The sequence below is a fragment of the Gossypium hirsutum genome, chromosome D01, assembly GCF_007990345.1.
Source record: "Gossypium hirsutum isolate 1008001.06 chromosome D01, Gossypium_hirsutum_v2.1, whole genome shotgun sequence".
Lineage (NCBI taxonomy): Eukaryota > Viridiplantae > Streptophyta > Magnoliopsida > Malvales > Malvaceae > Gossypium > Gossypium hirsutum.
Window position 1 is genome coordinate 60659189 of NC_053437.1, and position 14503 is coordinate 60673691.

General features: G+C 30.5%; 1 protein-coding gene across 1 annotated transcript; it reads right to left on the bottom strand.

The window, feature by feature from the left end:
• Window positions 1–10371: 10371 nt before the first annotated feature.
• LOC107921508 (uncharacterized) lies at window positions 10372–10698 on the bottom strand. The gene has a single exon (XM_016851353.1). It carries the CDS (start codon window positions 10696–10698, stop codon window positions 10372–10374), a length of 327 nt encoding a protein of 108 aa, XP_016706842.1.
• Between the last annotated feature and the right edge of the window lie 3805 nt (window positions 10699–14503).

Here is a 14503-nt window from a genome sequence, read left to right on the forward strand (position 1 = left end):
CCAAAGTTTAATGTAAATAATTGTATCAAATCAAAGTTTATGTATAACATTGCATACTAAAAAAAAATTTATATGTAATTTTAATATCTATGTTTTTAAATATTAAACCAAACTTTTCAAAGGAATTTTTATAACTAAAAAGCAATGTATAACTAAGCTTAATCCTACTTGGGAGTTAAAATTTTTAATACTAAAACAATAAAAATCAAATTTATAATGAATTTTAAAATATTATAGTTGGCAGGTGAAAATATTATAAATTTAGTATTAAAATTATAAAGAATATTAATTTAAAAAAATAATATCCTACCACTATTTATATCAATACTCTAATTTGAAGTTGAAAATATTATATTTATACAAAACATTATATTAAAATATAAAAAAATAAATTTTATAATGATTTTAAAAGATTATCATGCCCTATTTACTCTATTAACTCTAGGAGCTAAAATTTGTAATATTAAAATTATAAAAAAATGAATTTAATAGTGAATTAAAAAGACTACCCTACCTCTATTGAATCCATTACCTAACTCTTTTTGGGAGCTGAAATTTTTAATATTAAAATATAAAAATTTGATTTCATAGTGAACTTTTAAATACGTGTATACTTGACAGCTTAAGATATTATGTATTTAATATTAAAATTGTAAAAATAAATAAATATAATAGTGAATTTAAACTCTACTTGAGAGTAGAGGTGCTTATAGGCCGGACCAGTCCCAGAAAAAATTTTAGCCAGCGTCCTAGGCCCAGGCCTGGCCCGGCCCGAAATATAGGCATGAAATTTTGTCTAGGCCCGGCCCGGAAAAAAATCTCTAAGCCCGAGCCTGGCCTGGCCCGGCCCATTTTTTTAATAAACACTAAAAATTTATTTTAAAAATAAAAAATAAAAAAAATATTTTAAAATATTTTAAAATTAAAAATAAAATAAAATAAAAATATATTTATTATATTCGGGCCGGGCCAGGCCGGGCCTAGGCCAAAAAAGCAGTGCCCGAGGTCCAGCCTATTTTCTAAACAGACATCATTTTTTTGCCCAAACTCATATTTCGGGCCTATATTTTTACCCGAACCCTCTCATATTTTAGGCAGATCGTCACCCGGCCCGGCTCATGAGCAGCTCTACTTGAGAGATGAAAATACACATAAAAAAATAAAGATTTAATAAAAAATAAAAAATTATAAAAATTTAGTTAATTTTGAAATACTTAGAACTTTTTAAAATTGCTTGATCAGCCTTATTGATGACAAATGCTCCAAATCCATTGTAAATAAGTAATAACAGGCAGGGGAATACGCAAGGTTTGCTGATGATTTGACAAGACAAGGTTTACATGTGAGAGGGAAAAATTGATGTAGACATTTGACCTGACCTTTCGACCATGCCTCAGTCCCAGTCTCAACGTCAGCCTCTTAGGCAACCCAGTCAAGGCAGCCAGCTCCGCATCAGCAGCAACCCAACAGGCAAAGACAGGGCAAGAGATGGGAGAGCTCGTTTTACCCCCCCCCCCAAAAAAAACGGCTAAGAAACCGTACGATCATGAAGAAAACGGTCCCATTGGCGCCTAAAAACTTTTATCCTACCGACACGAGTCAATAACCCATTATCACTCCTTGTCCAATCGTTTGTTTTTTAGTATACTTTGAAACTGTTTTGCGCTATGCTCCACGAGTGGGCAGAGAGGCCTTTTCTTCTATCTTATTATATACATATATTTTCCTTTGGGCAATTAATATAGGGGGCACTGACTCCCACGTCCCAACGATGACTATCTGACATACACACACAACTCCCTTCTCTTTCTCTGGTTTTGGTTTTAATGAAGAGTCTTTGATGACTGCTTGACGTTACAAGGACATTGTCTTAAACAGAAAGAAAGATCAGCCACTGAGATAGAAGATAAAAAGAAAATATTACACGTCTCTTCCATCAATTCTCTCTCATTCCTTCTGCCCATCGGGATTATTTATTTATTTATTTTGAACAGTTTCACTTAATTTCCTTTCATCAAACTATCCCTTTGTTTTGGTGGTCCCTGAAGAAAAGTGAAAAAGAAAAGAAAAAAAGAAGACTGCAACCTCTGAGAGAGTCTATAAGTAAAAACCCTTTATTGATGGTATATTAATGTCTGTGTGAGTCTACAGTTTAAACTGGGAGTTGGAGCTAAGTGCGTGTCAGCTAAAGCAATGGTTCTCGTTAGTATGAACGAGGGAGTTTTTGCCTGTCTCATCCAACAACTGTATCTCAGTTGTCACCACGCCTTTCCTCGGCATTCTTGCATGCGGGACACTTGTTTTGGAATTTGGAATTTCTATTACACACTGATGCTCAATGTTAAGAGCATGGTATAAGAGATCATATCCCAGTTCAAGTATGACATTGTAGTTCAAATTAAGTTAGCTTTGTAATAGGAGTGTTGACATGATAATTATAACGAATCAATGTTCTCAACCCCTGAATGCAAACCCAAATAATTTAATCCTATGTATATTCTCTCTCTTCAAGGTTTCCAACTTCAAGGAAAGCTAGTTATCGACCATTAAATAAAATTTTGGACCGGCCGATCGTAGAATAGTTGACTATACAAACTAAATATTTCCCCCCAGATACAAGTCTTGCAGATACAAAAAGTTGCGTTCAGGAAATTGTGGTGAGGGATGAAAATAGTTCGACATATTAAGCGAAAAGTCGTACTGTGGTGGTGGAGAATTGAGGTGCGAGGAAGTGAAGGAAAGAGATAAGCAACAGAGAGAAGGAAGTTGGATATGCTTTGTGAGAGAGTGAGGAAACATGGCCTCTCTTGAGGTGAGAGAGGGCCTCTACAGGCTATCTTAAGAGACATGTGCGTCGTATAATGTAGTCACATTATAAAATATTTTCAAATAATATCTAAGTTAGAAAAATGCTTATGTATCATTTCACCCCACGTTGAAAGTAGGCATGACATTGCATCCCAGGATAATCTCTTAACTCACATATATACTATAACTAAGTATTAATTCTCTCATTCTTTTCAATTAAAAGAAGCTTGGAAAAGAGTTTATGATTTAATATATTATATAATATTAAATATATGAAAGAGAAAAATATAAAGATGAGATGAGAATATATATATTATTGTGGGAAGGGTTGGGTTAACACCAACCATTTTCACTATATATATATATATGAATTAGTGGAAAGGTTTAGGATCTAATACAATCGACGTAAATTTGGCCGTTGAAATCAAGCTACATTTAAATGTTGTTTTTCAAACAGTATTTAAAATAATTTGAATTATTGGCGGAAGAGTTGTGTTGTTTGGTGCAATTTTGAAATGGAAAAATTACACAATATGAAATTCTCTTTCTTTCATATTTTTAGTGTTCTCTGGAATTATTTTGTTTTAGAACAATTCAAATATGGTGTCCTAAATTCGATCGGGATGGTTCGACACGAATCCAAAACGTCACATTAGCCACCAAAGTGACTCAAAACACATAACTGACTGATGGCGAAAGTCATGGGCATGCAATTAAATCATACATGATCATGAATGAACAAAAAAACCTAATAGCATGTTTTATCTAAAATTAATCATTCAACTGCAATTAGGGGCAAAATAGTCATTTCACATCTCATATTCGAACACACACATAACAAAAATTTAGAACTACATTTTAATTCTAAAATCCTTTTAGACACATTGTTGAAAGAATCAGATTAATCCGATCAACAATTCTCCTTTAATTTTAAAAACAAGTGTTTTTGGAAATAGTCATTTCACATCTCATATCCGAACACACACATAACAAAAATTTAGAACTACATTTTAATTCTAAAATCCTTTTAGACACATTGTTGAAAGAATCAGATTAATCCGATCAATAATTCTCCTTTAATTTTAAAAACAAGTGTTTTTGGGACCAAAGTGAAAGAATGACAAAATATAAAAAAATAACCATATTACTAAATTGTCTTTGAATCTAGGAAATTAGACATCTAAACCTCAGGTACGTGTGTTTTCAAGATATTTTATAACCTTTTTGGACTCCAATTGCATTGTTTAAAACTTAGGACTAAATTGCAATGATATAAAAACCAACCATGAACGAACAATATGTCACATTTCAACGACGTGATTCACCTTGTCGCAACATGACCTGGAGGAGGCCCTTCATCCCGATGAAGCGACAAAGGATGTCCCGATGTTGATCCCTTGTCGCAACATCATTCTAATGTTGTCATAACATCAACTGCAATTTTTGGAGAAATAGTCCAGAAACCTGCAATTTTTAACTTTGGTCACTACCAAACATACCATTTCGTGCATTTTGGCCTACTTCTCATTTCTAACAAATCATATATCCTACAAACACCATTTAAAACATGCCATAACACACAATAGCATAATTTGACACTTCAAGTAAATGTTTATGCTAGCATACGACTATTAACTTACCACTCAATTACACAACATACCATATCAACATGCTCATGATTCCTAAGCATCCTACATACGTATTTTGTACCATTTGGTCATTTTAGACATACCAAAACTTTCAGAATATTGTTTTAGCCTTTTTATCACTTTGTAGCCATGTTACATGCAGTTTTAACACACCACATCAACTAAACAAATCATGCATCATCAACATTATCCAAAACATCCAAATAACGACAAAACAAAGTCCAAAGTTCTTTTTAACAGTTCATAAGAAAGTCTAATCCCACAAAATATCCCACATTGCCTTTATTTAAATTTCAATAACCAGTATCACATACTGAAACGTTTATACCTTGTAGGGATCACCCCACTTGCCCACCTCACACTCCTTAGAAGCACTATCTCTTTGCAAAACATTTGAAACACGAGTGTAAGCTTTAATCTCAATGTGTTAGAGTATACCCAAAGACCAATCATGAGATGATTGTAATAACATACTTGTTTTACCTTATTTATTAATATAAGGCATTGCAATTATTATTTCACTTTCTTTTTTGTGTATATAAACAATTTTTTTTATAATAGTGTCCTGAGAATAATATGATTATTCTTAAAAGGTCCTTAGTCGAGTATTATTGTAGGCTTGGACAATAATAATGCATTAACACTAACATGTAGTTGATTGATGACAAAGTGTTGTCATTGACATAGGGATGTCAAAATTAATACATGAGTATATGTTAGAGAACGACATATTGGACTGACTTGCTATGAGTATGTTTCTTAGATTATTATGTAATAGGCACAACATTACTCATAGTGATAACTATGTATACGATCCTTAGACTTGTGATAACATAGTGAGTTGTATATTTTGATATAGTTAAATGTCTACTGTAACAGGTTGTACTGATAACATAATGGGAGCAATATCTTAGACCATTTGATGAAGTGAGACTAGAAATGCATGGCCATACTCAAATAAGTTAACATGAGATATTACATTTATTTGTTTATTGTACTCTATTTTAGGTATCAAGAAACATGAGATTGGACTTTGCAAGTGTGACTATTCCATGACTTGTGTCCAATCGAGATATAAAGGACAAAAGGATATAATACATAAAAATTTATCACAAAAAGGTTATGTTGAACCATGACTTCTTATAATTTGGGTAGCGATGATGCATTGATAGATGCCACTCATTGCTTGTAATGTTAGAAGTGTTCTAGAATTACTATCAATGTTACAAGAGTCTATAGGGTCACACCCTATGGTTGAAACGAACAAAATCTAAACACAATTGGTATTAAATTTAATTGTCACGAGAATTATATTAATTATTGAATTAATTTAATTTGACAGTTAAATAATAAACATAATATACGTACAAATTCGTTGTACAAGAATAGAGAATATAATTAAAATAAATGTATGAAATTGATTCATATAAAATATTAATTATGATCTGTTTACCGAAAATGTTAAAATAAAGTATTATAATAATTAATTATGGCCAAATATAATATATATATAAATTAATATCCTTTTGGAAAAGATATTACACGGTGATATTTTCATATATATTCTGGCACCAAAAGGGGATTTCTTTTTTTCATTTAGGGAATATTAAATAAAAGGAAATGAATCATAAAATAAAACCCTAGGGTGCAAAAAAAAAATGTTAACCAACATTAACCACAAAAGAAAAGAACCTAGGTCTAGCAACCGCATTTCTTTTTAGAAAAACTCTTTGAAACGTTCAGTGAGAGTTTTTGTTCTTTCGTTCGCAATAGGGTGGACTACATAGAGGTTGGAACGATTCTGTTGTGACTTTGGATCGGCAGCATGCCAAGGGGATTAAAACAACAGTGGTTCCTTCCTATTTTTCGGAGTACGAAAGGTATATTTTTCAAACCTTTTCTTCCTAATTCATTCCTCGTGCATGGATTCCTGGTTTGGACCGCGGAATAATTTTTGTGCTGCGCCACGTGGCGTTCCGATGATCCAACACAATAAATGTTCAAGAATACCACAATGTATACACAATATCAAGGGTTAAACAAAGGCATGCTAAATACAATCACTCATGACACTTTTAAGCATAATTCAGACATTTCAACATTGATATATTGGTTTCTTGATACTTATGAAACATATATACATACACAATTCAACACATTGGATAAACAGATCTCCAACACACCAATGACTCAAAGAGTTCATCATGTCTCAAATAAAGTGAAGCATTAAGCTAACACTCTCCAACACACCAACCATGTCCAAATGAATGAAGCTTAGCTCAACAATCCTTTATCTCTCCAACATATCTTGGGGCCTCAATGCCCATATACAAAATACATGTATGAGTACTCAAATCTTATGGCATGCCATTATATCCAGTGGTTACAGAAAAGTCACAAAGCTAATATGCAATACCCTCTAACCCTGAACCGTTGTTGGAACAAGGCTACGAGGCATTGCCCAACATATCAGACAACTTACAAATAAATCATAAATAAAATAACATTCGTAATATAATTGAATAACTAAGTTCCTGTAATGAACTTTTGAAGTCTAAAACATGTATTAAAAGTGGAATGGGACTCGTTCAAGTACTCCGAATTATTTTTTTATTTTTTTTACAAAATTTCGGCAGCATTTCTGCTTATTTTCACATAAATCCCCCTGCAATTAAAACCACATCATTTCTAAACACCACCAATTCAACCAATTCATTTCACATTCTCATTTTCTATTTTAAATATCTTCTAATCAAACTCAATCAATATAATATAATATCAATTTAAATTTATCAATGTACTAATTAAATTGAAATAGATAAACTTCTTTCATTAAAATTCCTAGACTTATAATACTAACATTTTTAGCTATTTATATTCAAACATAGTAACCGTTATACACATCCTATGTACATGCCACATTACCAAAAAGAAAATATACATCACCAAAATTTTGCTGAAGCCGGGTCTGAGTTTTGGATGCTGGTTCAGTACTTGGCTTCTACAACCTGCGTACGGAAACAACCGTACGCTGAGTATGCATATACTCAGTGGTATCACTATAATTCAATTTATAATTAAATACATTAAATCACACACATACTTTTTCATTACAACTAATATTACTTAATGAACAATTCCATCTTTTATATTAACAATTAATTATATATAAATATCATTCTTATTTCTTATTTCCAATTTTCACCTTTCTCATATACTATATCATTCTGGATTAGTTTTATTAGTAAATTTATTTCAGTTGTCCCTATTAACTTGACTCGGACTCGGCAGATACACGGATTCTAACCAAACACACCAGTAAACAGTAATCAGTAACGGTAACAGTATTCGGCACGCAGTGTCAAATCGGTAACAGTAACAATATTCGACACACAAAGTGCCGAATCGGTAACAGTAAAAGTAGTCGGCACATAAGTGCCTGATCAGTAAGCCGGCAAATACCCCGTATTCTTCCATATCCTATGGCATGCCAACTATATCCGACTAGCCCGACTAGTTAATAGGGTATTTAATTCACTTTTCAATACAATTTTCATCTTAGTTCAGTATCAATTATAAATTATTTATTTCAATCAGTTTCACAATATTGCAGTAATTCATTAATTCAATAATTTCACAATTCAATGCATTATACATACAATATTCAGTATTTTCACAATTCACTCAGTATTCAAAACAATATCCAGTATTCCATAATGCAGTTCAGTATTAGTTTCAATTTCAATATCACATTATAAATTTATCATTTATTAAACACTTACCTTAAAATACTTACCACACATAATTAGCAAATTAAACACTTAATAATAATAATAAAGTTTGAATTATAGTGATACAAACCAGAATTCTCTTCGGATTTAATCCTCGACAATCTTTTCTTTTCCTTTTTGGGCTGATGCTTTAGGCTCGATATTAGCTACGAACAATTAAAATAATTTCAAAATTATTAGCACAAAACAATTTAATTTCTGAAATTTTTATCTAACTTTTACTTTAATTCCAATTTAATCCTAACTAAACCTATATATTTTTCTTTCTCAATTCATACATTCTTGCTACTCAATTTCTTGCCAAACCCACATTTAACTATCTAATTTTTATCATATCTTCATAATTTCGAATTTATTTCAATTTAATCCCTAAAATTCAAAACTTATAGCTTAGTTGACAATTCAATCATTTATTCAATTCCAATCAAAATTTCTATCAAATAAATCCCTACTTTAACAATTTATTCAACATGAACCATGCTTAAAAACCTATAAACTTCCAAAACCTCAACTTATTTTTAACAAAACTTTGTTTTAAAACTTCTAAAACATCTAAATTAAAAGAAAAGGACTTGATTAAACTTACCTTTAAAGCTTAAAAACCTTAAACACTAATTTTTCCTTTCTTTCTCTTTTTCTTTTTCTTTCTTTCTTTCTCCCATGTTTCTTCTCTGTTTCTCTCCGTCTATTCTGTTTCTTTCTTTTCTTTTGCTTTGTTTTATTTTACTTTATGTTTAGTTAATTAATTATAAGTATTACAAATGTATGTATTTTATTAATACACTTGTACTAAATCATCACCATACATTTTTCTTTATTTATTTATTTTATAATATATTAATAACTAATAAATATCTTTTGCTTATTGTTTAAGAAAATATACAAATATATTACAAGTGTATTTTTATGTATTTTACACGTGTTTATTATCACTACCATACACTTGTCACTATTTTAACATTTCACAATATGTAAAAATAATAATAATAATTATTATTATTTAATTATTTATCTAATAAATATCTTTAAAATAATAAGTATCTATTTAATATACAAATAAAAATATATTACAATGGTATATATTTATGTTTTACACATGTATTATTTAATCATCATTCATTTGGCACAAATACAATATCATGATAATAATAATATAAAACCATAATAATGGTCAATAATTATAATAATTATATACATGTAATATTTATATATAACTTAAATAAATCTTGGATTTTAATGCATGTATGCCGCCTCATTTTATATAAATGGCTTAATTGCCATTTTAGCCCTTTTTACTTTCTTTTAATCTATAATTAGACTTTCATTCTTTATTCAATTTGATCATTTTTCCTAATTATTCTTAATTAGACTAAATTCACCTAATTAATACGTAATTAAGCACTAAACTAAACTCATAATTACTTCTAATAATTATTTATGACTCAGTTTACTAAGACGGGGGCCCGATAATGTACTTTTCCGGTATCCTCTTTTATGCACGTTTAGTTACTATTTTATGCACAATTTCTCTATTCACGTTCATCATTTCCACATCACTATCACATTCACACTTGATGCACTTACAAGTGCCACTACAATGCTCAATGAGCCACAATCATTTTAGTTCACATAGATGTGCATTAAACCAGTAAACCACTTATCATATACTGATATTTTCACTTATTACTTGCTATATTATCACATCTCATATCCAATCACACATCACATGAACACCATTTTTCAAAATGAGGCAAAGGTATAAAAACACTTACATTTGGAACTTAGGATATGTGTTTAGGCTAACCTAAGCTCCCAATTAACTCAATGAATCATGCGTACAAATAATTGGTCCTCTTCTTCTTTAACTGCAACATGTGCTCCATCTTGCTATTGATTTCTTGTTTCCTTGAAGAACCTCTAATGTGCCCCATCAAGTTGCACCTTCTACAGTTCACATCTGGCCTTCTTCAACACCTAAAATAGAGATGGTTTTGCTTTCCACAATACTTATATGAAGAGTACTTGTTGGAATTTCCAACACCACTACCTTTTGTAGTAACTTCTGAACCACTATTGCCACTACTCTTCTTCCTATTCCACTTATGGTCCTTTCCTCCTTCACCCTACTGCATCTTAGCCTTTAATGCTCCTTCTATGCTTCCTTCCTGCCTTAATAGCCTCCTCTGCTCCTTTGCTTGTAAAGTACTGATCAACTCCACTACACTCAGCTGAGTCAAGTCTTTGGTGTTTTCCAAAGAAGAAATTGTTGCTTCATACTTCTCAGGCACAAAAACTAGTTTTTTTTGCACTAGTCTACGATCAGAGAGATTCGTCTTAAGAACCATTACCTTGTTAGCAATATCTATCAGCTTGTCTAAGTATTCTTTGATTGACTCAGACTCCTTCATCTGCAGCCTCTCGAATTCTCTGATCAAGTTCAAAAGCTCCATGCTCTTAATCCTCTCATCTCCTTAATACTTAGCCTTGGGGTAGTCTCATATCTCCTCTGTTGATCCAAAAGCCATAAATCTATTGAATATGGTTGGTGAAATAGTAGCTTAAAAGCAAGCGTTTTCTTTTGCCTTTCCTTCTTGGTGGTTCTCTCGTTATGCAGTTTAATCTGGTTCATAGTTCGATTGTTGAGAAGTAGAGTCACCTCATAGTCTTCCTCAACAACTTTCCAATAATCACAACCCTTCATGTATGCTTGCATTCTCATAGCCCATGTTTGATAATTCTCTCCATCAAACACAAGTAGGGCTAGAATAGACAGGTTGCTTGATCCTAATTCCATTTTTCTCAATTCCTCACAAGTGTATCTCTTAGTTTTTCTCTCATGATTCTCACAGGGCTTCTCTCATAGGTCCCTCAAGAAAAAAGGTTATTGATACCACCATTGTTTCAGCAAAGAGCTAACTGAAGGCATAAAAACTGAAAATGGAGAAGGATGATCAAAATTCATTAACCAAGCAATGCTTATATACATGACTCAAGCTAACAAACTCTAACAAACCTAGCCCCCTACTTTTACTAAAAAGCTTACAATCTCCCTAGTACTTTGACAAAGACTTTCTTAATGAAAAAGAAAGACTTTGCAACCCTTGAGACACTAACATAATCATATTTACCACCTTGCATGTCCAACTTCTCCAATTTTCTACAAACACAACCCCCTAAATGTGGGTATTGGTGCTTTGGAACGCTTTCTAAAATATTTTAGTGTATGAATGATACATTAAAATATTTTAATGTATGTTATTTTTTAAGTGTATTAGAACTTAATTGCTTTGTATAAAATATTTTAATTTTGCTATCTATGAATTATATAGTATATATTATATATATGTGAAATTATATATGATTGGATTGTATTATTAAAAAATACCAATTTTTAATAAATTTTAAAAATTTAGATGTGTTTATTAAGGGAATGCTACTAGCAACCTCGTTTTGCGGCGTTTGGAAGAAAGAATGCCATAAAAAGCTTGGAAGTCATGACTTTATCCACTAACCAGGTGGATTTGCTCCTTTATGTTGTCGTGACATTGCTTCCTTCAAGTCGTAGTGCTTGCCATTTATTTCTCCATAATTTTCATTTAACATCCTTCTTAACTTACACAATAATTGCAACATATTAAAAATAAAGAAAAATGCATTAAGTTGATTGAGCGCTAATTCAATTGACATCAATGCTATTGCGATAATAAGGAAGATGTGAGCTTGAGCGTTTACACTTTTCCTTTTATTTAAGGATTTAGAGGGTTAAGAATAGAAAATTGCATTGTATAAAAAGAAAGAAAGAAATGAATGAATTGAAATGATGAAAATTAACAAATAAATACCTAAATTCTAAAACATGCAAAATAACACTAGAAAACTAGTAATATTTCTCTAAAACAAAGATTGACACAAAGGTGAAAGTGTGCTAAAATATAAAACAAATATACAATCATCAGAATCCGACGTGGGTTCAAGTGTAATAAGTGAGGAACCAAGTGTCCTTGCATCTAATGTCCCATTGTCCCTTAGTCTTACTCTTATAGTGAAGTAAAAGTGTTGGGCCTTCGCCACATTTGTTGAGGGCCCTTCGATTGTTCTTAAAGGGTCTCAGTCTCCCAGTCTTCCTGGATTCTAACATGCAAATTTAATTTAAGAGCTAAATTTAAGACAACTCTAGGCAAGTCGTTCTCTAGAAGGAAAAATTTGCCCATTCGGGCTTGTCCTCCCTAACTTTTGGCAATTGCTTTAATAAAGCACAAAGTGCTTTTTATGCCCCAAAAAGGAAGTTAATTACATATCACCTTTTAGTGTTAAAGCAAGATAATGACAAAAGTTTTAGAAAGTAAATAAGCAAGTGGAAACATGAATAGATAATAGAGTTTGCTACAAGCTTTTGAAACATTTTTCTTTTAACTTCATTATTATATGAAACTAGTGTGCATTCACTGCAAATTTAACAAGTTTCATCTTCAAGAGGTTAATTTAAAACTTTATTTTAGAAAAAAAACATTAACTTATTTTTAAATTAAATTACACACTCATAAAATTAAAATTTAACCTGAATTTTTCTATCAATTAATACCAAAAATAAATAAATCTAATATTCAAATAAGGAACATATATCAATCCATAAAAAGACAGGTTGACGTTCAACGACTATATATATAAAGAATAGTTGTGTTAGATATAAATTGACTTAAATTATATTACGATATTGATCACTCTATAATGTTTAAATTTATGACTAATTTACATATCTTTATTTGATCTAATTTGTTCTTTCTATAACTATAATCTCATTCAAGTAATTATTTTGATAATTCGCGTGACTTTTTTAAAACATTTATTTTAATCTATAATGTTAAAATATTCTCTTTTATTGTTATTAAAAAATACATCAATATTTTATTGTAAAAATTAAATTATATTAAAAATATAAAATTAAAATTTTAATATAAGCATAATAGAAAAATCAAAACTCAATCACCCCATTTTCTTATAAGGTGAAAAAGGAAAGAAGGGACACTGTCCACGAAGCCTTTTATATAGTTTTTATACATACTTTTAGGATCAACGATATTGATTATTGCCCCGCTTGTCTACCACATAGGGTTGAAATTGTCAACATTGTCAGGCATTTTCAAACATGTCATCAAACTTTATGTTAACCATCTTTCATGTTGGGTACAAATTGATATCAGATCCAATTTGATATTTGACACTAAATTTAATCAGTGCTAGAAGTAATGTTATGTTGAGTTTTAATTACTAAGATAAGAAATGTTTTCGTTCTACTGAATCTTGATCAAAGAGAATATTTATTATCTTAACATCTTATACAGGAAGTGAACTTAAGTTCTAACATTTGAAAATTTAGGACTCTTAACCAAGTAACGCACTTATTATTACAAAAGTAATACATTCTCGAATCAAGCTCTTTATCAAACAAAATAAGTGCTCTCAACTCAATACAAAATCTATTTCAATTCGTATACTTTATACATATATGGACTTGTTAGCATAATCAATTATATACAATCAATTATCCCTTGAAATAAATAAGATAAATATTGCATAAATCTCTAAAATAGGTCTTCCGTTAGTTAAAGAATATTTTTCCTTCAAAATGGCATGATTTGATCTTCTCCTTAGTTTAAAGGATATCCATTGCTTCGATCCAATTTCAATAAATTTTCAAGATACCATACACAAGTAGATTGGATATGAAGAATGGATTGACAAGCATCACAATCAATCAAGTAGATATCAGCCCAAACATATACATGGCAGTTCAATGTAACCAATGCTACAAGTAATTGGCTTTGATTCGGGTACACTGGATGAAAAATGCCTCAACATCTCATAATTTCTATGATATTTGTCTGATAATATATTTGATTATGGTATTTGTTAAATTTATTGGCTGAGCAAAATATTATAGGCAACATAATAATAATTTTATTAATCTATACTATATTAAGCACTTATTTTAGTTAGTGTCATTAGTCAATTGAACACTAATTCAATTAGATAATGACGAAAATAATTTATTTTATAAAGTATATTATATTATTTTGAGGATATTTTTATTATTTTATATTTTTTATATAAAAAGAAAATAAAAATATAGATATATAATGGAATTTGAACCTAAACTTTTATAATTTTTGACATTTATACTTTACCATTCAACTAAAATTTCATTTGTTATTTATATAAATTTTTTTATAAATATATTTAATACATAATTCTATT

Bases quoted from the DNA above. Each gene is read 5' to 3' on its own strand.
- LOC107921508 (XM_016851353.1), bottom strand. From the start codon at position 10,698: ATGGAGCTTTTGAACTTGATCAGAGAATTCGAGAGGCTGCAGATGAAG.